Source organism: Dendrobates tinctorius, unplaced genomic scaffold (genome assembly GCF_039654945.1).
Source record: "Dendrobates tinctorius isolate UK_male_01 unplaced genomic scaffold, ASM3965494v1 ptg000086l, whole genome shotgun sequence".
Taxonomy (NCBI): domain Eukaryota; kingdom Metazoa; phylum Chordata; class Amphibia; order Anura; family Dendrobatidae; genus Dendrobates; species Dendrobates tinctorius.
Genome location: NW_027361754.1, coordinates 1,603,584 through 1,628,715, shown reverse-complemented (window position 1 = coordinate 1,628,715; position 25,132 = coordinate 1,603,584). Strand labels below are relative to the sequence as shown.

General features: G+C 51.9%; 1 protein-coding gene across 1 annotated transcript; it reads right to left on the bottom strand.

Moving 5' to 3' along the window:
• Positions 1-1,856: 1,856 nt before the first annotated feature.
• TBRG1 (transforming growth factor beta regulator 1) lies at positions 1,857-23,491 on the bottom strand. The gene is made up of 10 exons (XM_073584869.1): positions 23,345-23,491; positions 12,883-13,099; positions 12,442-12,512; positions 10,095-10,303; positions 8,134-8,273; positions 7,817-7,963; positions 7,450-7,547; positions 6,895-7,005; positions 5,034-5,176; positions 1,857-2,544 (listed from the first exon to the last, which is right to left on the bottom strand). The coding sequence occupies exons 2-10, from the start codon at positions 13,009-13,011 to the stop codon at positions 2,396-2,398; spliced, it is 1,197 nt and encodes a 398-aa protein (XP_073440970.1). The 5' UTR covers positions 13,012-13,099; positions 23,345-23,491; the 3' UTR covers positions 1,857-2,395.
• Positions 23,492-25,132: the final 1,641 nt, after the last annotated feature.

The following is a 25,132-nucleotide window of genomic DNA, read 5'->3' as shown; positions in this document are numbered from 1 at the left end:
TAGAGAAAACAGGATTTTTGGGTTGCTTACCGTAAAATCTGTTTCTCGGAGAATTCATTGGGGGACACAGCACCCTCCCATGTTTTACAACTCCTGTTATTTGCTATGTGTCTTATGATTACAGTTGAGTTGTTTGTTTATTCTCTATTCTGTTGTTTCTCCTACTGCTTTCTCACTAACTGGATATCTTACTTCCTGTCGGTGAGGTGTATACTGCGGAGGAGTAGCTAACTTTTTCATTTGCATAGTGTCAGCCTCCTAGTGGCAGCAGCATACACCCCATGGTTTCTGTGTCCCCCAATGAACGCTCCGAGAAACAGATTTTACGGTAAGCAACCCAAAAATCCTGTTTTTTTCTTTTTCTTTGAGAGCAAGTGAAACATTTTGGTGAAATATGGTCAATCTGCTTGCTATAGGAGACGGAGTGAAATCTTTTTCCTTGCAGCAACGCTTTGCCTGCTCCATATAATCCAAATACTTGTCAAAGTCAAACTCCTCATCTGATGAGGATGAAGATATGGCAGCAGTAGCACTGTCAGGACCCAAGTCCTCTTGCGCCTGGCAGTCCTCCTGTAGGCCACTCATCCTAACTGCTACCTCAGTCAGAGCTTCTTTTCCTTTAGTAAGCTGTTGATCATCAAGCAATATACGATGACTAGGGTCCACATAAACAGCTGCCAGAAAATTTTTATTTTCCAATAGCTGTGTCTCTCTCTGTTTCATTGAAGCAGAAATGCCATCTGCGATTAAATGTCCTCTTTGGGACAGGCAAAATAGCAAGTTCTTCCACTCCCTTATGAAAATGCCAGGAGTTAAATCCTCAGCTTGTAATTTTTTAGTCACGGTAAATAGGTGGTTAAGCAATTCCTTCAATTCAGCCACCTGTGTCCATTGACCTTCATTTAGGGTTACCTGAGGGTTCATATCTATAAGAAACGGTTTTAGCCAGGATCAAAACTAGGGAGGGGGGGGCAGAACCTCATACTGTTCCGCCGAATCTCATACTGCACACCTCAGCTACTGCAGAACCTTATACTGCACACCCCTACACTTGAAAATAAAGCCTGCACCTTAAGATGTGGTGAATGCAGTCTATTTATTCCAACTATCAATTGATCTTGATGTGTTATTGAAGACGAGCAATGCCTGTCCTGGGCGTTCTTTTGGGTAGCTATGAGGTGTACCTGACTGGTGCTAAAAAAAAAAAAAAAAAAAAAAAAAGGAGTGTTAGTCTGTGTGCTACCCGGCTTTCATTCTTTTTGGTACAAATAAGATATAGACAGACAGATATGGATAAATGGATAGATAAAGCAGATTTCTAATCTGCTTTTGCTATTGAAAACATTATCTATGAGCTCAAAAACCTTTCAGGTGATGCGGTTTTTTTAAAAAGCTGATCTACTGTTGCAGCTGAAAAACGTATCCTCAAAAAACGCAGCAAAAATGCTGTGTGTGAATGTAGCCTTAGATCAGGAATAGAACAGCCATTTATAGGACATTTCATAACTTTCCCAAATTCCTATGAAAAAATATTCAGCACATTCTGCATTGAACAACTGTACCCAATTTATTATATATTTTAGGAGTCGGACCATTTTATACCGACTCCACCAAAATGAGCTCCGACTCCACGACTCCAGAGCCCTGATGCTAACCAGGAGACCCTCATGGCCTCTGATAACTTAGGACCCCCCCAGTGAGGCATTTGTATGTCAGACTGGACCAGTCCTATAATATTCTCACACCACTCCACCATTGCACCCGGAAATTTACTGCAGACCGCTGTCATGGCATGCTGGGACTTGTAGTTGTTCAGACAGCTGCGAGTTTGAAGTCACAAATGATAACAATGACCGGAAACTTGGCAGATTTTATCGTCTATTTCTAAGAAATGTACCAAAGAGAATCTACAGAAAAGGGACAAAGCGGCCGTACATGACAAACTGTAACAACACCTCTGTAATCACTCGTAATAAATAGGACATACACTGGTATGCCATAACATTAATACCACTGCCAGCTGACATGACAATGGCGCCTGTAGGGGGAGGGGATATTGTCAGTTCTTGTAGTTAAAAGTGAGAATCCAAAGCCTGACGGGGCTGTCGGACACTCCACATTAGTGGTGGGGTGGCCCCCCCCGGTGCCTCTTGTAGGGTGCTCGCGGTATACAGAGGATCAGCCTGCCAAAACTGTCCAGGAAGGATGAGGATCCAGGTGATTCTGGACAGAAAATAAGTCGGGTCCCTGGAAGCCGCCAAGAGCGGCGCACTGGACCTGCTGCCTGATACCGCAGGACATCTGTGGAGTAATGTGGAGACTGGGCTCCTCTGGTTCATAGGGGTTGAAGAGTCTTATATTGTAATATTACGGCTGACCGATTCATCTAGCGCTGTCATTCTGGAGACCCCGGTGCACTGTACTGGTGTCCGGGGGGAGACTTCAGGTGCCGGATGTCCCGGGAAAGCTGCGATGGAGCCAGAAACATCTGATAGGTGGAGATATAATCGTGTGCGGCGTGGATCTCCGGAAGATCTAATGTCCCTGCAATACAGGAAGAAAACACTAGTGATAGATATACAGTTGTGTGAAAAAGTGTTCACCACTTTCCTGTTCTTTTGCATGTTTATCACACTTAAATATTTCCGATCACAAAACAAAATGTAAATATTAGACAAAGATTAACACAAGTAGTCACAAAATGCAGTTTATAAATTAAAGTCCTTATTATTAAGGGAAAAAGAAATCCAAACCTACAGGGTCCTGTGTGACAAAGTGATTGTCCCCTAAACCTAATAACTGGTTGGGCCATTCTTAGCAGCAAGAACTGCAATCAAGCGTTTGTGATAACTGGCAATGAGTAATTTACAACGCTCGAGGAATTTTGGCCACTCATCTTTGCTGAATTGTTATTCAGGCAAATTGGAGGGCTTCCGATCATGAACCGCCTTTTTAAGGTCATGCCACAGCATCTCAATCAGATTAAGGTCAGGACTTTGACTAGGCTACTCCAAAGTCTTAATTTTGTTTTTCATAAGGCCTGTTTCACATTTTTTTTTTTTTTTTTTTTTTTGACGTGTCAAAATCCGCCACTTTTAGGAAAAAACGGATCCGCCCATTTTTTGGCGGATCCGCTTTTTTCCCCCATAGACTTGCATTTGCGGCGGATTTTGACTGATGTTCATCCGTCAGATCCGTGTTTTTTTTTACGAATTCGTGAAAATTTTAGCGTCTCCTGGGCGGAAGAGACGGATGATGCAACGTTTTTTGCAGCGATGGTCTGCTATTTTATAGTGCGCATGTGCAGATTTCCCCTGCCGAGCATATTAGCCCTAAATACCATTCTGGAAGCGCCGAAAAAAAAAAAAATCTCTCTCTCCCGCGGTTCCTTTAAATTTCGCCCACATGCCGACTCCGGAGTCCGTACACAACACGGATACAGTGACGACCGTTTGGCCCACAACGGCAGCGGATCAGTTTTTAACAGCTCTGGCGGATTTGGCCTTCCGGCAAGAAACGGAAATGTGAAACAGGCCTAAGACATTCAAAGGTTATCTTGCTGGTATGTATTGGATCATTGTCCTGCTGCATATCCCAACTGCGCTTCAGCTTGAGGTCACAAACAGACAGATGGACATTTTCCTTCAGGAATTTTAGGGATACAGAATTCATGGTCCCATTTACCACAGCAAGTCTTCCAGGTCCTGATCAGCAGAACAGACCCAGACCATCACACTACACCATCATATTTTACTGTTGGTGTTATGTTCCTTTTCGGAAATGCTGTGTTACTTCTATGCCAGATGTAATGGGACATACACCTTCCAAAAAGTTGCACTTTTGTCTCGTCAGTCCACAGAGTATTCACCCCAAAGTCTTGGGGATCATCAAGACGTTTTCTGGCAAAACGGAGACAAGCTTTTATGTTCTTATTGCGCTCTGCAGTGGTTTTTGTCTTGTAGCTCTGCCATGCAGGCTATTTTTTCCAAGTCTCTTTCTTATGGTGGAGTCATGAACACTGACTTTAACTGAGGCAAGTGAGGCCTGCAGTACTTTGGATCTTGTTGTGGGATCTTTTGTGACCTTTTGATTGAGTAGTCACTGCGCTCTTGAGGTTATTTTGGTCAGCTGGCCACTCCTGGGAAGGTTCACTACTGTTCCATGTTTTCACCATTTGTGGATAATGGCTCTCACTGTGCTTTGCTGGAGTCCCAAAGCTTTAGAATTCCTTTATAACCTTTTCCATACTGATAGATCTCAATTACTTTGTTTCTCATTTGTTCCAGAATTTCTTTTGATGGCAGCATGATGTCTAGTGTTTGAGTTTTTGTTCTACTTCACTTTGTCAGGCAGGTCCTATTTAAGTGATTACTTGATTGAGAACAGGTGTGGCAGTCATCAGGCCTGAGTGTGGCTAGGGAATGTGATCTCAGCTTCCCAAAGACGCAATAAACCACAGTTAATTTATGTTTTAAGGGAGGGGTGGGAGTAATTTTTCACACAGGACCCTGTAGTTTTGGATTTCTTTTTCCCTTAATAATAAAGACCTTCATTTAAAAACTGCATTTTGTGATTACTTGTGTTATCTTTGTCTAATATTTACATTTGTTTATTGATCTGAAATATAAGTGTGACAAACATGCAAAAGAATTGGGAATCAGGAAAAGGCAAATGCTTTTTCACACCACTATATGCACAATACATATGTATACTAAATGTAATGGACAGAATCATAAGAGGAGTGGTGATATCCCATCTTATTACAGTACAGAGTGATACAAGAGGAGCGGTGCTATCACATCTTATTACAGTACAGAGTGATACAAGAGGAGCGGTGCTATCACATCTTATTACAGTACAGGATAATATAAGAGGAGCCGTGATATCACATCGTATTACAGGGCAGTGGTGCAGGATATTATATTCATTGCAGATGAGCAGTTGTTACCTGTTCGGATCCTTCAATAAACATTTGCACTTTTGTATATTACTCATGGACATCATATTGTTCTTTTTTCTTTGTTTGCCTTTACCTGTCAGGACGGCGTCTGGTTTGACATCTGTGAGCGATTGTCTCTGGAAAGCCTCGAAGTTTATGGCCGGGCTCTTCTCCGACACCTCCTGAGGCATCAGTCCGTCTCCCGGCTTCCACACCTCAAATTTCACCCACTCGTAGCTGCGATATAGAAGGAGAAGTGACTGTAGCCCCGTATATATGTATACACCGTCACCTCACACACTATACACGGTATATACTGTACATATAACACACTGCGTCCTCACACATTATACAGTGGGTCAAATAAGTATTTGATACTCGGCTGATTTTAAAGGATTTCCCACCTACAAAGAATGGAGAGGTCTGTAATTTTTATGGTAGATACACTTTACCTGTGAGAGAAAGAATCTAAAAAATAAAGTCCAGAAATTCACATTGTATGATTGTTACATCATTAATTTGCATTTTATTGCATGAAATAAGTATTTGATACAATAGAAAAACAGAACTATTTGGTACAGAAACATTTGTTTGCAATTACAGGAGGTCAGATGTTTCCTGTAGTTCTTGACTAGGTTTGCACACACTGCAGCTGGGACTTTCGGCCCCATCCACCATACAGCTATTCTCCAGATCTTTCAGGCTGTCTTTGGCAAACATTAAGTTTCAGCTCCCTCCAAAGATTTTCAATTGGGTTCAGGTCTGGAGACTGGCTGGGTCACTCCAGGACCATGAAATGCTTCTTATGGAGCCACTCCTTAGAGTTGCCCTGGCTGTGTGTTTCGGGGCATTGCCATGCTGGAAGGCCCAGCCATGACCCATCTTCAATACTCTTACTGAGGGAAGGAGGTTGTTGGCCAAAATCTCACGATACATGACCCCAGCCATCCTTCCTTCAACACAGTGCAGTTATCTTGTCCCCTTTGCAGAAAAGCACCCCCAAAGTATGATATTTCCCCCCACCATGATTCACAGTTGGGATGATGTCCTTGGGGTTGTACTCATCCTTCTTCCTCCAAACACGGCGAGTGGAGTTGATACCAAAAAGTTTTATTTTGTTCTCATTTGGCCACATGACCTTCTCCCATGTCTCCTCTTGATCATCCAGATGGTCACTGGCAAACTACAAACGGGCCTGGACATGTGCTGGTGTGAGAAGGGGGATCACGCGTGCCCTGCAGGATTTTAATCAATGACAGCGTAGTGTGTTACTAATGGTAATGTTTGAGACATTGGTCCCAGCTCTCTTCAGGTCATTGACCAGGTCCTCCCGTGTAGTTCTGAGCTGATTCCTGACATTTCTCAAAATCATCCTTAACCCACGAGGCAAGATCTTGCATGGAGTCAAGACCAAGGAAGATTGACATTCATCTTGTGTTTCTTCCATTTTCTAATAATTGTTGCCTTCTCACCAAGCTGCTTGCCTATTGTCCTGTGACCTATCCCAGTCTTGTGCAGGTGTACAATTTTGTCCCTTGTGTCCTTACAAAGATCTTTGGTCTTGGTGGAGAGGTTGGTGTGATTGAGTGTGTGGACAGGTGCCTTTTATACAGGTAACGAGGTTAAACAGATGCAATTAATCCAGGTAATGAGTGCAGAGTAGGAGGCTTCTTACAGAAAAACTAACAGGTCTGTGAGAGCCAGAATTCTTGCTGGTTGGTCGGTGACCAAATATTTATTTCATGCAATAAAATGCAATTTACCATATATAAAAATCATACAATGTGATCTTCTGGACTTTATTTGTAGATTCCCTCTCTCACAGGAGAAGTGTACCTACTAGAAAAATTACAGACCTCTCCACTCTTTGTAGGGGGGAAAATGTGCAAATCGGCAGAGTATCAAATACTTATTCTCCCCTCTGTATACAATCTATACATACACGGTATCCTCACCTCACACATTTCCGTGCGCCTGGGCAGCTCTGTATTAAGTTCTGTATCGTGGGGTGCGTGAACCCGAAGAAGTATTCCCCCGCATTCTCCTGGGCAGCGATAATGTGTCCCCTGAGGAAAGATAAAAGCTTCAATATTAAATGAGCTTATTACAGGGACCCGAGCACCACGCAGTACTGGAGTATGGAGCAGCCAAGCACACTCACCCAACACTGATGGCGAGACAATGCCCGTAATTAACGCAATTAAAAGCTGGACAGATCTGTGAGAGCTGCGTATGATGTACACAAACTTCACTATAGTCCTCATCTACAGGTCACATCCAGAGCTGCAGTCACAATTCTGCTCCCAGGGTTTATATTTGCAGCTGTTATCATGGTTACTGCAGCTCTGCAAGTGGCTGCAGAATAAGCCATGATGTACGGCCCCTGGTGCACACACTACTACAATGCACCACAGCATTTAGATCTCGCAGGAAGTTGCACAATTGTGAATGCAGCTCTGAAGGTGACAAGTGTAGGACATGATGCTGGGCCCACACACTGCTCCACTTACCGCATCGCACCAATGCTTTTCAGGAGAGCAGCGTGACAGTCTGCGGCGGAGTTGGCAATGATGGAGTTCTGAGGATCATCTTCAGGGACAATCTCAAACTATGACAAGAGAGGAGATCAATCAGTGTCCGAGAACATCAAGTCCTGTCAGTCCGACACCTCGCAGGCGGTCTAGTCACTTGTAGTTTATGATTTCCTGTCCTATAAGAAGTCAGATTCTCCAGATACGGATTTCCTTCTGAGTTTGAGCTTATACAGAGCAGCCAGTCTGAGCAAGCAGTGCTGCAGTGTAAAGCATAGCAGAGAAGAACACAAATCCATTGACAGGCTAGCGCTAATAGTAACCCTCGCCCGGCAGGAGTGCTGACCTTGGGCCTAGACCAGCCATCTTTTATCTGACAGGTATACAGACACTTCTGGTCTGGGCTCTTCATGCTGACATACACTCTGGTGCTGCAGAAGCCGACCGGATAAATGGCCGCCTTGTCATGGAAGCTACTGCGGTCGGATACGATCTGTGAAAGTAATGTATCAGTTATTATAATAAATCCATATGTTTATTATATACACCCATAAGACAACTACAACCCCCAGCAGACTGTTGCAGTCAGGGCATGCTGGGAGTTGCAAAAAAACCTTAACTTGGCTGCAAGTTTAGCGGGAAACCTGTGGGGACGTTCCTCACCTCTCCCAGACTGTAAACCGTCAAACCATCCAAAACAATGGGGAAGACAGGGCGACCTGAGGGGTCCAGGAGGATCGGCTGCACCCACCGGCGCGTCGCTCCTTCACTCACCCTCTTCTTCTTAGAGAGTTTCTTCATAACTGCAAAAAGTAGAGAAACCGTCCATCCTTATTAGAGGGCAAAGCACTACTGAAATACTCTGTGCTGCTGGGAGTATCCAGCACTACTGAAATACTCTGTGCTGCCGGGAAGATCCGGCACTACTGAAATACTCTGCGCTGCCGGGAAGATCCGGCACTACTGAAATACTCTGCGCTGCCGGGAGGATCCGGCACTACTGAAATACTCTGCGCTGCTGGGAGTATCCAGCACTACTGAAATACTCTGTGCTGCCGGGAAGATCCGGCACTACTGAAATACTCTGCGCTGCCGGGAAGATCCGGCACTACTGAAATACTCTGCGCTGCCGGGAGGATCCGGCACTACTGAAATACTCTGCGCTGCCGGGAGGATCCAGCACTACTGAAATACTCTGCACTACTGGGAGGATCAGGCACTACTGAAATACTCTGCACTACTGGGAGGATCAGGCACTACTGAAATACTCTGCACTACTGGGAGGATCAGGCACTACTGAAATACTCTGCACTACTTGGAGGATCAGGCACTACTGAAATACTCTGGGCTGCCGGGAGGATCTGGCACTACTGAAATACTCTGCTGCCGGGAGGATCCGGCACTACTGCAATACTCTGCACTACTGGGAGGATCCGGCACTACTGAAATACTCTGCACTACTGGGAGGATCAGGCACTACTGAAATACTCTGCACTACTGGGAGGATCAGGCACTACTGAAATACTCTGGGCTGCCGGGAGGATCTGGCACTACTGAAATACTCTGGGCTGCCGGGAGGATCTGGCACTACTGAAATACTCTGCTGCCGGGAGGATCCGGCACTACTGCAATACTCTGCACTACTGGGAGGATCCGGCACTACTGAAATACTCTGCACTACTGGGAGGATCAGGAACTACTGAAATACTCTGCGCTGCCGGGAGGATCAAGCACTACAGAAATACTCTGCGCTGCCGGGAGGATCAAGCACTACTGAAATACTCTGGGCTGCCGGGAGGATCTGGCACTACTGAAATACTCTGCTGCCGGGAGGATCCGGCACTACTGCAATACTCTGCACTACTGGGAGGATCCGGCACTACTGAAATACTCTGCACTACTGGGAGGATCAGGAACTACTGAAATACTCTGCGCTGCCGGGAGGATCAAGCACTACAGAAATACTCTGCGCTGCCGGGAGGATCAAGCACTACTGAAATACTCTGCGCTGCCGGGAGGATCAAGCACTACAGAAATACTCTGCGCTGCCGGGAGGATCCAGCACTACTGAAATACTCTGCGCTGCCGGGAGGATCCAGCACTACTGAAATACTCTGCGCTGCCGGGAGGATCAAGCACTACAGAAATACTCTGCGCTGCCGGGAGGATCCGGCACTACGGAAATACTCTGCGCTGCCGGGAGGATCAAGCACTACTGAAATACTCTGTGCTGCCGGGAGGATCCGGCACTACTGAAATACTCTGTGCTGCCGGGAGGATCCGGCACTACTGAAATATTCTGCACTGCTGGGAGGTCATGCATTTTCTATAACACTGGGTATCAGTGATTCCAACATTGGATCATCCTGAAATAGACATTTTCGCAGTCTTCTTGGAAGAATGGCCTTGATGTAACCATGAGGATCATTCCATCACTGACCTTGGTATATATGCACAGTAAATCTGCCTGCGTCACACACGCAGCATACTCGCTGTCATGTGAATGACACTTGTAGGACATTCCCCACAAACCCCGTCCTAATCAGCTGTGGACTTTACTAGTATAGGCAAAATCTGCAGCGACTCTGACGTGCGTGAATTCCCCCTCGCATTGCGTTACTTGCCTTCTGCTTTGTTTTCTTTGCCCTTTTCTCTGCGTTCTTTCTTCATCTTTTTTGCCGCGCCATCGTCCGCCGCACCGCTCAGGTTCATCTCCAGGTTCCCATCGCTCAGTCCGGACATGTCAAAGCTGAGAGATAAGCCGGAGCTGTGTGTCCCGGCCAGGTCGTCCTCGCTCAGAGCCTGCAGCTGCAGGAGCCTCTTTAATAAAAATCTGCAACCATAAAATATAACAAGTCAGATCCATACATTGAATCTCCTATATTCTACCATCTGGTAATCCAGAACTTCTGATAATCCAGAACCCAGCATTATTCTACTGCCGTCCGGAGGTCAGGATTATATGTTGGGGGGGGGGGGGGTATCCCGCAATGACAATGTAACACCTGTCCATTAAAACAGGAGGTCCCAGCAGTCATGAGAGTCGTGGTGCAGTCACCCATGCAGAGGCGTACGTATCTAGGGGTGGGGGGGCAGGAGAGTCATGTGCCCCGGGCTCAGCCGGTGGGGTGTGGGGATCACTTGGGCCGCCTAATGCAGCGGTCTGTAGTGTCTGCCCCGTCAACTGCATTCTGCTGCCCCTTGGACTGGGAGTCGGCAGTTCTCTGAGCTGGCGGTCAAGCTGACAGCTGGCACAGAGAAACTGCAGTGCACCGGCTCCCAGGGATCAACTGTACTCTTACAGCCAGGAGGACAACTGTAGCTCTCTGACCGCCGGGTCACAGAAACCCCAGCAGTGTGATCAGGTCATGTGACAACACTGCTGATGTCACTAGTCGGCATGCAGAAGAGAGAGGTGCTAAGTGCTCCTGTGGCTTAGGAGCTGAAAACACCGCAGATGTATGTTGGGGGGAATTTATTCAGAGTGAGTGTGTGTGTGATTTATTCTGTATGTGTTGTTTATTGTGTGTGGAGCGTGGTGGATTTATACCACGAGTATAGAGACTGGGCAGAGTGTTAGAGGACAGTGTGAAGGTAGGGCCCAGTATGGAAAGAGATGTGGAGAGCATGTACCATAAGAGGGACGGCATGGGGTTATATTTTGTGCAGGGAATATAGCGAGGGGTAATTATTTATTCAGGGGCTCAGTGTAGGCAGATATTTTTATCTTTAAGGGCATCGTGTGGGGATGTGCTGAAGACAACTGGAGAAGATCGAAGTCTGCAGAGATGAGCTGGACAAGATGAAGAAAAGAAAGAGAACGACTCCAAAGACCACGTCATCTATAAGGTACCTGGATGTAAATATTATTTAGAATACTGACTAATTCTCATGTTAGGAGCATTAAAGAGCTCGGCCAGGTTTGTGCTGAGTCTGCAGTCATTCTGTGTGTCTGCAGACTTCTGAATTCTCACAGTGCTCACTGAATGCTGTCAGGATTCTCCAAAGCCGGCAATTGTCATATACGCAGTCACATGCTAACTAGACATGAGTGGCCTCATTCAATGAAAATGAATAAAGTGAGGCTGGGCAAGTCTAGTCGGACTGTGGCCAGAAGGATAAAAAGCACATACTTGTGCTCACATGACCGTCCACTCTTGCCAACGGCAAGAAAGAATCCTGAAAGGGTGCAGTGCATGAGCTGTGAGAAATCAGAAGGCTGCAGTCACATAGAATGACAGATTTTTATCTCAAACCTAGATGCACCCTTTAATTATAAAATGAAGCTCTGTAGCCGATCCTAACAGCGTGTAATATCCTCACTGTCAAAGATTCAGCTCTGCAGGTTCCATCAGTCATCACATGGCCGCGTCACTCATATGCGATTTTCATACTTATGGTCCTGTGACAAGGAGCTTCTTTTCCTGCTTCGCTCAGTTTCTCACTGAACATTGAGAGCATTAGGAAGAACAGCTTGTCGGTACATGTCTAAGTGTGCAAGTTGCATATGTGCTGGAGAGGCACCAAACTGAATTCTTGCCCAGGGTGCCAGAAAACCTAGATACACCTCTGCGCCCATGCACTGCTATTCATGGTCTATGGGACTGGTAGAGGCAGCACTTTGTATTGTACACGCTTGACCTTCGCTCCCTACAACTGGGGTCCCACTCCTGTGACTGAAGGGGTCAGCAGTGTATTTTTGAGTGTCGGTGATACACCGTCATTGTGGGACGACCCCACTGATACATTTATATAATATAGACGGTTTTCCATTATCATTCTGAAAATCTCTGCTTGCCATCAGTGAATGGAACCTTTATGTTGATCCGTCCTGGCGTATCAGTTTGTAACAATGTATCCGCACAATCCTCTGTGAGCAAACCACCGTCACTGCAGACGGATACATTGTAACAAACCATCTGGACAACTACCGGCAGATTCTATGCCCTGAGCGCTGTTTGCGGCCGTTACCTCCGCTCCTCCTTCGCTTTAGTAAATTTGCTTTCCATCCGTGCGATTTCATCACACAGCGCTGCGTTCTCCTGAAAATCACAGAACATGGACGGAAAAAAAACATTATCGATAAAATACAAAGAGTTGACACAAATTATAAAATCCTCAGTCGTCATCTCCGGTCACAGGATGTAGTCAGCACTTCTTACTTTTATCTGATCCTGGGAAAGCTGGGTGATGGCTGATCTGAACCAATGTATCGGCAGCGGCAGATTTACTACATGGACGCTACTACAACCCCCACTGTGCTTACCATTCAGCTTTCCGAAGGCTCAGAATCTGAAAGATGTAGTGATGATTTGCTAGGGATAACACACACAAATCCTGTCATCCAGCTTTCCCAGGAGCAGAAATCAGGAGCTTCCAGCAGAGGACTAGTGCAGGACGTTGGTAACTCACAAAGATCATCGCCTTCGCCATTCTCCGCAGCCGCAGACACTTCAGACGGTATTTCTCATTGTGGCTCCGTTTCTTGCTCTTCATCTTGGCCTCGAAGTATGAAGAATGTGAGCCGAACGCCGGATTCATCCTGAGAAATCGGAGATCAGAAGAGTCCGATCACATAGCGAGCATTCCCGGAGACGTCAGACCGGCTGCTCCACATCCACAGACAGTCCTGAGAAGAAAATCTGCAGTCAGCGGATGCAGGGCGTACCCCAGCACAAAGTGTATCTCAGATATGGGTGAAACTCAGAAAACCACGTATCTCAGTGGTGGATGGGGTTGGCACAGCAGTGTGCATCACAGTGAGTTACAGCTTAGTAGCAGGTGACGTGTCTCAGTGCGGGGGGGGGGGGGCCCCTATCTCAGCGGATCGCGTGTCTCAGTGCGGGGGGGGGGTTTATCTCGGCGGATCGCGTGTCTCAGTGCGGGGGGGGGGTTTATCTCGGCGGATCGCGTGTCTCAGTGCGGGGGGGCGTTTATCTCGGCGGATCGCGTGTCTCAGTGCGGGGGGGCGTTTATCTCGGCGGATCGCGTGTCTCAGTGCGGGGGGCGTTATCTCGGCGGATCGCGTGTCTCAGTGCGGGGGGCGTTATCTCGGCGGATCGCGTGTCTCAGTGCGGGGGGCGTTATCTCGGCGGATCGCGTGTCTCAGTGCGGGGGGCGTTATCTCGGCGGATCGCGTGTCTCAGTGCGGGGGGCGTTATCTCGGCGGATCGCGTGTCTCAGTGCGGGGGGCGTTATCTCGGCGGATCGCGTGTCTCAGTGCGGGGGGCGTTATCTCGGCGGATCGCGTGTCTCAGTGCGGGGGGCGTTATCTCGGCGGATCGCGTGTCTCAGTGCGGGGGGCGTTATCTCGGCGGATCGCGTGTCTCAGTGCGGGGGGCGTTATCTCGGCGGATCGCGTGTCTCAGTGCGGGGGGCGTTATCTCGGCGGATCGCGTGTCTCAGTGCGGGGGGCGTTATCTCGGCGGATCGCGTGTCTCAGTGCGGGGGGCGTTATCTCGGCGGATCGCGTGTCTCAGTGCGGGGGGCGTTATCTCGGCGGATCGCGTGTCTCAGTGCGGGGGGCGTTATCTCGGCGGATCGCGTGTCTCAGTGCGGGGGGCGTTATCTCGGCGGATCGCGTGTCTCAGTGCGGGGGGCGTTATCTCGGCGGATCGCGTGTCTCAGTGCGGGGGGCGTTATCTCGGCGGATCGCGTGTCTCAGTGCGGGGGGCGTTATCTCGGCGGATCGCGTGTCTCAGTGCGGGGGGCGTTATCTCGGCGGATCGCGTGTCTCAGTGCGGGGGGCGTTATCTCGGCGGATCGCGTGTCTCAGTGCGGGGGGCGTTATCTCGGCGGATCGCGTGTCTCAGTGCGGGGGGCGTTATCTCGGCGGATCGCGTGTCTCAGTGCGGGGGGCGTTATCTCGGCGGATCGCGTGTCTCAGTGCGGGGGGCGTTATCTCGGCGGATCGCGTGTCTCAGTGCGGGGGGCGTTATCTCGGCGGATCGCGTGTCTCAGTGCGGGGGGCGTTATCTCGGCGGATCGCGTGTCTCAGTGCGGGGGGCGTTATCTCGGCGGATCGCGTGTCTCAGTGCGGGGGGCGTTATCTCGGCGGATCGCGTGTCTCAGTGCGGGGGGCGTTATCTCGGCGGATCGCGTGTCTCAGTGCGGGGGGCGTTATCTCGGCGGATCGCGTGTCTCAGTGCGGGGGGCGTTATCTCGGCGGATCGCGTGTCTCAGTGCGGGGGGCGTTATCTCGGCGGATCGCGTGTCTCAGTGCGGGGGGCGTTATCTCGGCGGATCGCGTGTCTCAGTGCGGGGGGCGTTATCTCGGCGGATCGCGTGTCTCAGTGCGGGGGGCGTTATCTCGGCGGATCGCGTGTCTCAGTGCGGGGGGCGTTATCTCGGCGGATCGCGTGTCTCAGTGCGGGGGGCGTTATCTCGGCGGATCGCGTGTCTCAGTGCGGGGGGCGTTATCTCGGCGGATCGCGTGTCTCAGTGCGGGGGGCGTTATCTCGGCGGATCGCGTGTCTCAGTGCGGGGGGCGTTATCTCGGCGGATCGCGTGTCTCAGTGCGGGGGGCGTTATCTCGGCGGATCGCGTGTCTCAGTGCGGGGGGCGTTATCTCGGCGGATCGCGTGTCTCAGTGCGGGGGGCGTTATCTCGGCGGATCGCGTGTCTCAGTGCGGGGGGCGTTATCTCGGCGGATCGCGTGTCTCAGTGCGGGGGGCGTTATCTCGGCGGATCGCGTGTCTCAGTGCGGGGGGCGTTATCTCGGCGGATCGCGTGTCTCAGTGCGGGGGGCGTTATCTCGGCGGATCGCGTGTCTCAGTGCGGGGGGCGTTATCTCGGCGGATCGCGTGTCTCAGTGCGGGGGGCGTTATCTCGGCGGATCGCGTGTCTCAGTGCGGGGGGCGTTATCTCGGCGGATCGCGTGTCTCAGTGCGGGGGGCGTTATCTCGGCGGATCGCGTGTCTCAGTGCGGGGGGCGTTATCTCGGCGGATCGCGTGTCTCAGTGCGGGGGGCGTTATCTCGGCGGATCGCGTGTCTCAGTGCGGGGGGCGTTATCTCGGCGGATCGCGTGTCTCAGTGCGGGGGGCGTTATCTCGGCGGATCGCGTGTCTCAGTGCGGGGGGCGTTATCTCGGCGGATCGCGTGTCTCAGTGCGGGGGGCGTTATCTCGGCGGATCGCGTGTCTCAGTGCGGGGGGCGTTATCTCGGCGGATCGCGTGTCTCAGTGCGGGGGGCGTTATCTCGGCGGATCGCGTGTCTCAGTGCGGGGGGCGTTATCTCGGCGGATCGCGTGTCTCAGTGCGGGGGGCGTTATCTCGGCGGATCGCGTGTCTCAGTGCGGGGGGCGTTATCTCGGCGGATCGCGTGTCTCAGTGCGGGGGGCGTTATCTCGGCGGATCGCGTGTCTCAGTGCGGGGGGCGTTATCTCGGCGGATCGCGTGTCTCAGTGCTGGGGGCGTTATCTCGGCGGATCGCGTGTCTCAGTGCGGGGGGCGTTATCTCGGCGGATCGCGTGTCTCAGTGCGGGGGGCGTTATCTCGGCGGATCGCGTGTCTCAGTGCGGGGGGCGTTATCTCGGCGGATCGCGTGTCTCAGTGCGGGGGGCGTTATCTCGGCGGATCGCGTGTCTCAGTGCGGGGGGCGTTATCTCGGCGGATCGCGTGTCTCAGTGCGGGGGGCGTTATCTCGGCGGATCGCGTGTCTCAGTGCGGGGGGCGTTATCTCGGCGGATCGCGTGTCTCAGTGCGGGGGGCGTTATCTCGGCGGATCGCGTGTCTCAGTGCGGGGGGCGTTATCTCGGCGGATCGCGTGTCTCAGTGCGGGGGGCGTTATCTCGGCGGATCGCGTGTCTCAGTGCGGGGGGCGTTATCTCGGCGGATCGCGTGTCTCAGTGCGGGGGGCGTTATCTCGGCGGATCGCGTGTCTCAGTGCGGGGGGCGTTATCTCGGCGGATCGCGTGTCTCAGTGCGGGGGGCGTTATCTCGGCGGATCGCGTGTCTCAGTGCGGGGGGCGTTATCTCGGCGGATCGCGTGTCTCAGTGCGGGGGGCGTTATCTCGGCGGATCGCGTGTCTCAGTGCGGGGGGCGTTATCTCGGCGGATCGCGTGTCTCAGTGCGGGGGGCGTTATCTCGGCGGATCGCGTGTCTCAGTGCGGGGGGCGTTATCTCGGCGGATCGCGTGTCTCAGTGCGGGGGGCGTTATCTCGGCGGATCGCGTGTCTCAGTGCGGGGGGCGTTATCTCGGCGGATCGCGTGTCTCAGTGCGGGGGGCGTTATCTCGGCGGATCGCGTGTCTCAGTGCGGGGGGCGTTATCTCGGCGGATCGCGTGTCTCAGTGCGGGGGGCGTTATCTCGGCGGATCGCGTGTCTCAGTGCGGGGGGGGTTATCGGTTATTTCAGCAGATTGCGTGTCAGTGCGGGGGGGCGTTATCTCAGCGGATCGCGTGTCTCAGTGCGGGTGGGGTTATCGTTATCTCAGCGGATCGTGTGTCTCAGTGCGGGGGGGTTATCTCAGCGGATCGCGTGTCTCAGTGCGGGGGGGGTTATCTCAGCGGATCGCGTGTCTCAGTGCGGGGGGGGGTTATCTCAGCGGATCGCGTGTCTCAGTGCGGGGGGGGGTTATCTCAGCGGATCGCGTGTCTCAGTGCGGGGGGAGTTATCGGTTATCTCAGCGGATCGCGTGTGTCAGTGCAAGGGGGGGGTTATCGGTTATCTCAGCGGATCGCGTGTGTCAGTGCAAGGGGGGGGGTTATCGGTTATCTCAGCGGATCGCGTGTGTCAGTGCGGGGGGTCGTTATCTCAGCGGATCGCGTGTCTCAGTGCGGGGGGGGTTATCGGTTATCTCAGCGGATCACGTGTCTCAGTGCGGGGGGGGTTATCGGTTATCTCAGCGGATCACGTGTCTCAGTGCGGGGGGGGGTTATCGGTTATCTCAGCGGATCGCGTGTGTCAGTGCGGGGGGTCGTTATCTCAGCGGATCGCGTGTCTCAGTGCGGGGGGGTTGTTATCTCAGCGGATCGCGTGTCTCAGTGCGGGGGGGTTATCTCAGCGGATCGCGTGTCTCAGTGCGGGGGGAGTTATCGGTTATCTCAGCGGATCGCGTGTGTCAGTGCGGGGGGGGGCCTTATCTCAGCGGATCGCGTGTCAGTGCGGGGGGGGGCCTTATCTCAGCGGATCGCGTGTCAGTGCGGGGGGGGGCCTTATCTCAGCGGATCGCGCGTCTCAGTGCGGGGGGGGCGCGTTATCTCAGCGGATCGCGCGTCTCAGTGCGGGGGGGGCGCGTTATCTCAGCGGATCGCGCGTCTCAGTGCGGGGGGGGCGCGTTATCTCAGCGGATCGCGCGTCTCAGTGCGGGGGGTGCGTTATCTCAGCGGATCGCGCGTCTCAGTGCGGGGGGGTGCGTTATCTCAGCGGATCGCGCGTCTCAGTGCGGGGGGGTGCGTTATCTCAGCGGATCGCGCGTCTCAGTGCGGGGGGGTGCGTTATCTCAGCGGATCGCGCGTCTCAGTGCGGGGGGGTGCGTTATCTCAGCGGATCGCGCGTCTCAGTGCGGGGGGGTGCGTTATCTCAGCGGATCGCGCGTCTCAGTGCGGGGGGGTGCGTTATCTCAGCGGATCGCGCGTCTCAGTGCGGGGGGGTGCGTTATCTCAGCGGATCGCGCGTCTCAGTGCGGGGGGGTGCGTTATCTCAGCGGATCGCGCGTCTCAGTGCGGGGGGGTGCGTTATCTCAGCGGATCGCGCGTCTCAGTGCGGGGGGGTGCGTTATCTCAGCGGATCGCGCGTCTCAGTGCGGGGGGGTGCGTTATCTCAGCGGATCGCGTGTCTCAGTGCGGAGGGGGGGCGTTATCTCAGCGGATTGCATGTCTCAGTGCGGGGGGGGGGAGTTATCTCAGCGGATCGCGTGTCTCAGTGCGGGGGGGGGGGTACTATCCCAATGGATCGTGTGTCTCAGTGCCGGGGGGGGGTTGTATCTCGGTGGATCGCGTGTCTCCTCTCTCAGTGCGGGGTGTATCTGGGCGGATCGTGTCTCTCAGTAGCAGTGTGGGGGGATGTATATCAGTGTGGGGAGTTTCTCAGTGTGGGGCGGCTGTATATCAGTGTGAGGAAGCGTACGTCAGTGTGGGGGGGGGATATGTGTGGGGCGTCTATATGTCAGTGGGGGGTATATCAACTTCAAAGAAGCTTTATTGGCAGGACTAAATACACATTAGTTTAGCCAAAGCAAGTGCACAAAAGGGAATAGGGATAGGGACTGTAGGGATGTTGTGTCTCTCAGTGTGGGATGTGTCTCGGCAGTGCGCGTGTCTCTCAGTGTGGGATGTGTCTCGGCAGTGTGGGATGCATCTCAGTGTGGGATGTATCTCGGCGTGGGACGTATCTCGGCAGTGTGTGTGTGTGTATCTCAGTGTGTGATGTGTCTCGGCAGTGTGCATCTCAGTGTGTGATGTGTCTCAGCAGTGTGCATCTCAGTGTGTGATGTGTCTCAGCAGTGTGCATCTCAGTGTGTGATGTGTCTCAGCAGTGTGCATCTCAGTGTGTGATGTGTCTCAGCAGTGTGCATCTCAGTGTGTGATGTATCTCGGCAGCGTGTGTGTGTATCTCAGTGTGGGATGTATCTCGGCAGTGTGTGTGTATCTCAGTGTGTGATGTGTCTCGGCAGTGTGTGTGTATCTCAGTGTGTGATGTGTCTCGGCAGTGTGTATCTCAGTGTGTGATGTGTCTCGGCAGTGTGCATCTCAGTGTGGGATGTATCTCGGCAGTGTGTGTGTGTGTGTGTGTGTGTGTGTGTGTGTGTGTGTGTATCTCAGTGTGTGATGTGTCTCGGCAGTGTGTATCTCAGTGTGTGATGTGTCTCAGCAGTGTGCATCTCAGTGTGGGATGTATCTCGGCAGCGTGTGTGTGTGTATCTCAGTGTGGGATGTATCTCGGCAGTGTGTGTGTGTATCTCAGTGTGTGATGTGTCTCGGCAGTGTGCATCTCAGTGTGTGATGTGTCTCGGCAGTGTGCATCTCAGTGTGTGATGTATCTCGGCAGTGTGTGTATCTCAGTGTGTGATGTGTCTCGGCAGTGTGTATCTCAGTGTGTGATGTGTCTCAGCAGTGTGCATCTCAGTGTGGGATGTATCTCGGCAGCATGTGTGTGTATCTCAGTGTGTGATGTGTCTCGGCAGTGTGTGTGTGTGTGTGTGTGTGTGTGTGTGTATCTCAGTGTGTGATGTGTCTCGGCAGTGTGTATCTCAGTGTGTGATGTGTCTCAGCAGTGTGTATCTCAGTGTGGGATGTGTCTCAGCAGTGTGTATCTCAGTGTGGGATGTATCTCGGCAGCGTGTGTGTGTGTATCTCAGTGTGGGATGTATCTCGGCAGCGTGTGTGTGTGTATCTCAGTGTGGGATGTGTCTCAGCAGTGTGTATCTCAGTGTGGGATGTGTCTCAGCAGTGTGCATCTCAGTGTGGGATGTGTCTCAGCAGTGTGCATCTCAGTGTGGGATGTGTCTCAGCAGTGTGCATCTCAGTGTGGGATGTGTCTCAGCAGTGTGCATCTCAGTGTGGGATGTATCTCGGCAGTGTGCATCTCAGTGTGGGATGTATCTCGGCAGTGTGTATCTCAGTGTGGGATGTATCTCGGCAGCGTGTGTGTGTGTGTATCTCAGTGTGGGATGTGTCTCAGCAGTGTGCATCTCAGTGTGGGATGTGTCTCAGCAGTGTGCATCTCTGTGGGATGTGTCTCAGCAGTGTGCATCTCAGTGTGGGATGTATCTCAGCAGTGTGCATCTCAGTGTGGGATGTGTCTCAGCAGTGTGCATCTCAGTGTGGGATGTGTCTCAGCAGTGTGCATCTCAGTGTGGGATGTGTCTCAGCAGTGTGCATCTCAGTGTGGGATGTGTCTCAGCAGTGTGCATCTCAGTGTGGGATGTGTCTCGGCAGTGTGCATCTCAGTGTGGGATGTGTCTCGGCAGTGTGCATCTCAGTGTGGGATGTATCTCGGCAGTGTGCATCTCAGTGTGGGATGTATCTCGGCAGTGTGTATCTCAGAGTGGGATGTATCTCGGCAGTGTGTATCTCAGTGTGGGATGTATCTCGGCAGTGTGTGTGTATCTCAGTGTGGGATGTGTCTCGGCAGTGTGCATCTCAGTGTGGGATGTGTCTCGGCAGTGTGCATCTCAGTGTGGGATGTGTCTCGGCAGTGTGCATCTCAGTGTGGGATGTGTCTCGGCAGTGTGCATCTCAGTGTGGGATGTGTCTCGGCAGTGTGCATCTCAGTGTGGGATGTGTCTCGGCAGTGTGCATCTCAGTGTGGGATGTGTCTCGGCAGTGTGCATCTCAGTGTGGGATGTGTCTCGGCAGTGTGCATCTCAGTGTGGGATGTGTCTCGGCAGTGTGCATCTCAGTGTGGGATGTGTCTCGGCAGTGTGCATCTCAGTGTGGGATGTGTCTCGGCAGTGTGCATCTCAGTGTGGGATGTGTCTCGGCAGTGTGCATCTCAGTGTGGGATGTGTCTCGGCAGTGTGCATCTCAGTGTGGGATGTGTCTCGGCAGTGTGCATCTCAGTGTGGGATGTGTCTCGGCAGTGTGCATCTCAGTGTGGGATGTGTCTCGGCAGTGTGCATCTCAGTGTGGGATGTGTCTCGGCAGTGTGCATCTCAGTGTGGGATGTGTCTCGGCAGTGTGCATCTCAGTGTGGGATGTGTCTCGGCAGTGTGCATCTCAGTGTGGGATGTGTCTCAGCAGTGTGCATCTCAGTGTGGGATGTGTCTCAGCAGTGTGCATCTCAGTGTGGGATGTGTCTCAGCAGTGTGCATCTCAGTGTGGGATGTGTCTCAGCAGTGTGCATCTCAGTGTGGGATGTGTCTCAGCAGTGTGCATCTCAGTGTGGGATGTGTCTCAGCAGTGTGCATCTCAGTGTGGGATGTGTCTCAGCAGTGTGCATCTCAGTGTGGGAGGTGTCTCAGCAGTGTGCATCTCAGTGTGGGAGGTGTCTCAGCAGTGTGCATCTCAGTGTGGGAGGTGTCTCAGCAGTGTGCATCTCAGTGTGGGAGGTGTCTCAGCAGTGTGCATCTCAGTGTGGGAGGTGTCTCAGCAGTGTGCATCTCAGTGTGGGAGGTGTCTCAGCAGTGTGCATCTCAGTGTGGGATGTGTCTCAGCAGTGTGCATCTCAGTGTGGGATGTGTCTCAGCAGTGTGCATCTCAGTGTGGGATGTGTCTCAGCAGTGTGCATCTCAGTGTGGGATGTGTCTCAGCAGTGTGCATCTCAGTGTGGGATGTATCTCAGCAGTGTGCATCTCAGTGTGGGATGTGTCTCAGCAGTGTGCATCTCAGTGTGGGATGTGTCTCAGCAGTGTGCATCTCAGTGTGGGATGTGTCTCAGCAGTGTGCATCTCAGTGTGGGATGTGTCTCAGCAGTGTGCATCTCAGTGTGGGATGTGTCTCAGCAGTGTGCATCTCAGTGTGGGATGTGTCTCAGCAGTGTGCATCTCAGTGTGGGATGTATCTCAGCAGTGTGCATCTCAGTGTGGGATGTATCTCAGCGTGGGATGTATCTCAGCAGTGTGCATCTCAGTGTGGGATGTGTCTCAGCAGTGTGCATCTCAGTGTGGGATGTGTCTCAGTGTGGGATGTATCTCAGTGTGGGATGTATCTCAGTGTGGGATGTATCTCAGCAGTGTGCATCTCAGTGTGGGATGTGTCTCAGCAGTGTGCATCTCAGTGTGGGATGTGTCTCAGTGTGGGATGTATCTCAGTGTGGGATGTATCTCAGTGTGGGATGTATCTCAGCAGTGTGCATCTCAGTGTGGGATGTGTCTCAGCAGTGTGCATCTCAGTGTGGGATGTGTCTCAGCAGTGTGCATCTCAGTGTGGGATGTATCTCAGTGTGGGATGTATCTCAGCAGTGTGCATCTCAGTGTGGGATGTGTCTCAGCAGTGTGCATCTCAGTGTGGGATGTGTCTCAGCAGTGTGCATCTCAGTGTGGGATGTATCTCAGTGTGGGATGTGTCTCAGCAGTGTGCATCTCAGTGTGGGATGTGTCTCAGCAGTGTGCATCTCAGTGTGGGATGTGTCTCAGCAGTGTGCATCTCAGTGTGGGATGTGTCTCAGCAGTGTGCATCTCAGTGTGGGATGTATCTCAGCAGTGTGCATCTCAGTGTGGGATGTATCTCAGCGTGGGATGTATCTCAGCAGTGTGCATCTCAGTGTGGGATGTGTCTCAGCAGTGTGCATCTCAGTGTGGGATGTGTCTCAGTGTGGGATGTATCTCAGTGTGGGATGTATCTCAGTGTGGGATGTATCTCAGCAGTGTGCATCTCAGTGTGGGATGTGTCTCAGCAGTGTGCATCTCAGTGTGGGATGTGTCTCAGTGTGGGATGTATCTCAGTGTGGGATGTATCTCAGTGTGGGATGTATCTCAGTGTGGGATGTATCTCAGCAGTGTGCATCTCAGTGTGGGATGTGTCTCAGCAGTGTGCATCTCAGTGTGGGATGTATCTCAGTGTGGGATGTATCTCAGCAGTGTGCATCTCAGTGTGGGATGTGTCTCAGCAGTGTGCATCTCAGTGTGGGATGTGTCTCAGCAGTGTGCATCTCAGTGTGGGATGTATCTCAGTGTGGGATGTATCTCGGCAGCGTGTGTGTGTATCTCAGTGTGGGATGTATTTCGGCAGCGTGTGTGTGTGTGTGTGTGTGTGTGTATCTCAGTGTGGGATGTATCTCAGTGTGGGATGTATCTCAGTGTGGGATGTGTCTCAGCAGTGTGCATCTCAGTGTGGGATGTGTGTGAGCGGATTGTTGATCTCAGCAGACGCCACCGTTTGTGCTGTGTACCGGCCTGGTCGCTCTCGGTGACCCCGCGCCCCCAGACTCCGGAGCAGCAGACGCTCCCACACATTCGGAGTCTGGGGCGGACGAGAGGCAGTCTGCACTCACCGGGATGGGCCGGAGGTGTTGCAGCAGGGCGGCCACTCTGTGCTGATGTCCCGCAGCTCAACCACCTCACTAGAGCGCAGATCCCAATGCTGAAGGACCTGTCATGACCATGTGATCCGTTATGGGAGGAGTCAGGCTATCTGGGCTAAAGGACCTTTGATGATGTCATGACCATGTGATCAGTCACGTCTCCAGCCTGCAGTGTATAAAGCTGATCGGGCTCGGACCGGCACACAGCGGAGGTAAATTCCCCGGTGGGCCCTCACCTCCTATAAGACCACAATGCACGTAATTCTCCATGTACAGATAGAAGCAGCTTCTCATCATTCACCAAATTCCCAATACACAGGCTCTCCATGCAACTGCGGCACCGGACAGCTGATCAGCCGGTATGCTCCACGTATCCTGGTTCCCTTTGCAGCTTATAGGTAAGTGCTATAACTTGCCAATAAGCAGGGACCCGATCAAATTCGCTCAACTCTAGTGACTATTCCACAGATTCACCGCTCTTAAGGCCCTTTTAGATTTAGCGATGCGCCAGCGATCCGACGCGGTCAGGATCACTGGTGCATCGCTAAATGATCGCTAGTGAGCTGTCACACAGGCAGATCTCACAGCGATGCAGCAGCGATGCAGCGCATGATACTCACCTTTCACACACAGCGATCCTGGCGTCCTCCCGCCCGCCTCCACGCGTCGCTCGTCTCACACAGCAGGAAGCGCCCGACGAGAAATGGAGCCGCCCGATCAGCGATGGACAGCGGGGGAGCCGGTCGGAGGTATCACACAGCGATATCGCTAGCAATATCGCTATAACGTCACAAAATCAGTGAGGTTTTAGCGATATTGCTAGCGATATCGCTATGTGTAAAACCCCCTTAACAGTAAAGAACCAGCTCCCGAGGCGACTATTCCACAGATTTACCGCTCTAAGGCTATGTGCACACGCTGCGAATTCATCCACGGATTTGTATCTGCGGATCCGCAGGTAAAACCGCAGTTAAAATGACCTGCGGTTTTACCTGCGGATTGGCCAGCGGTTTTCCCCTGCGGTTTGACACCTGGACAATGGAATAGATGGCAAACCGCAGCGGAATCCACAGAAAGAATTGACATGTTAATTCTTTCTGCGGATTTAAAACCGCAGCTTTTCCGCAGTGAAAATCCGCAGCATGTGCACTGCGGATTGTAAATCCCATAGACTTACATGGTACTGTACACTGTCTGCAGAACTGCTGCAGATTCGCAGCAGAATACGCAGCGTGTGCACATAGCCTTAGGGTGTGTGCACACGCTGCGGATTTTGCTGCGGTTCCTGCTGCGGTGTACAGTACCATGATTCCCTATGGGAATCAAAAACCGCAGTGCAGACGGTGCAGAATTTTCCGCGCGGGTTATCTGCGGTTTTCAATCCGCAGAAAGAATTGACATGTCAATTCTTTCTGCAGATTCTGCTGCGGTTTGCCATCTCCTCCATTGAGATGAAAAACCGCAGGGCAAAACCACAGAGCAATCCGCAGGTAAAACCGCAGGTATTTTGACCTGCGGATTTTACAAAATCCGAGCGGATCAATCCGCACCTAAATCCGCAGCGTGTGCACACAGCCTTACAGTAAAGAACCAGCTCCCGAGGTGACTATTCCACAGATTCACTGCTCTTATAGTAAAGAACCAGCTCCCGAGGTGACTATTCCACAGATTCACTGCTCTTATAGTAAAGAACTAGCTCCTGAGGTAACTATTCCACAGATTCACCGCTCTTATAGTAAAGAACCAACTCCCAAGGTG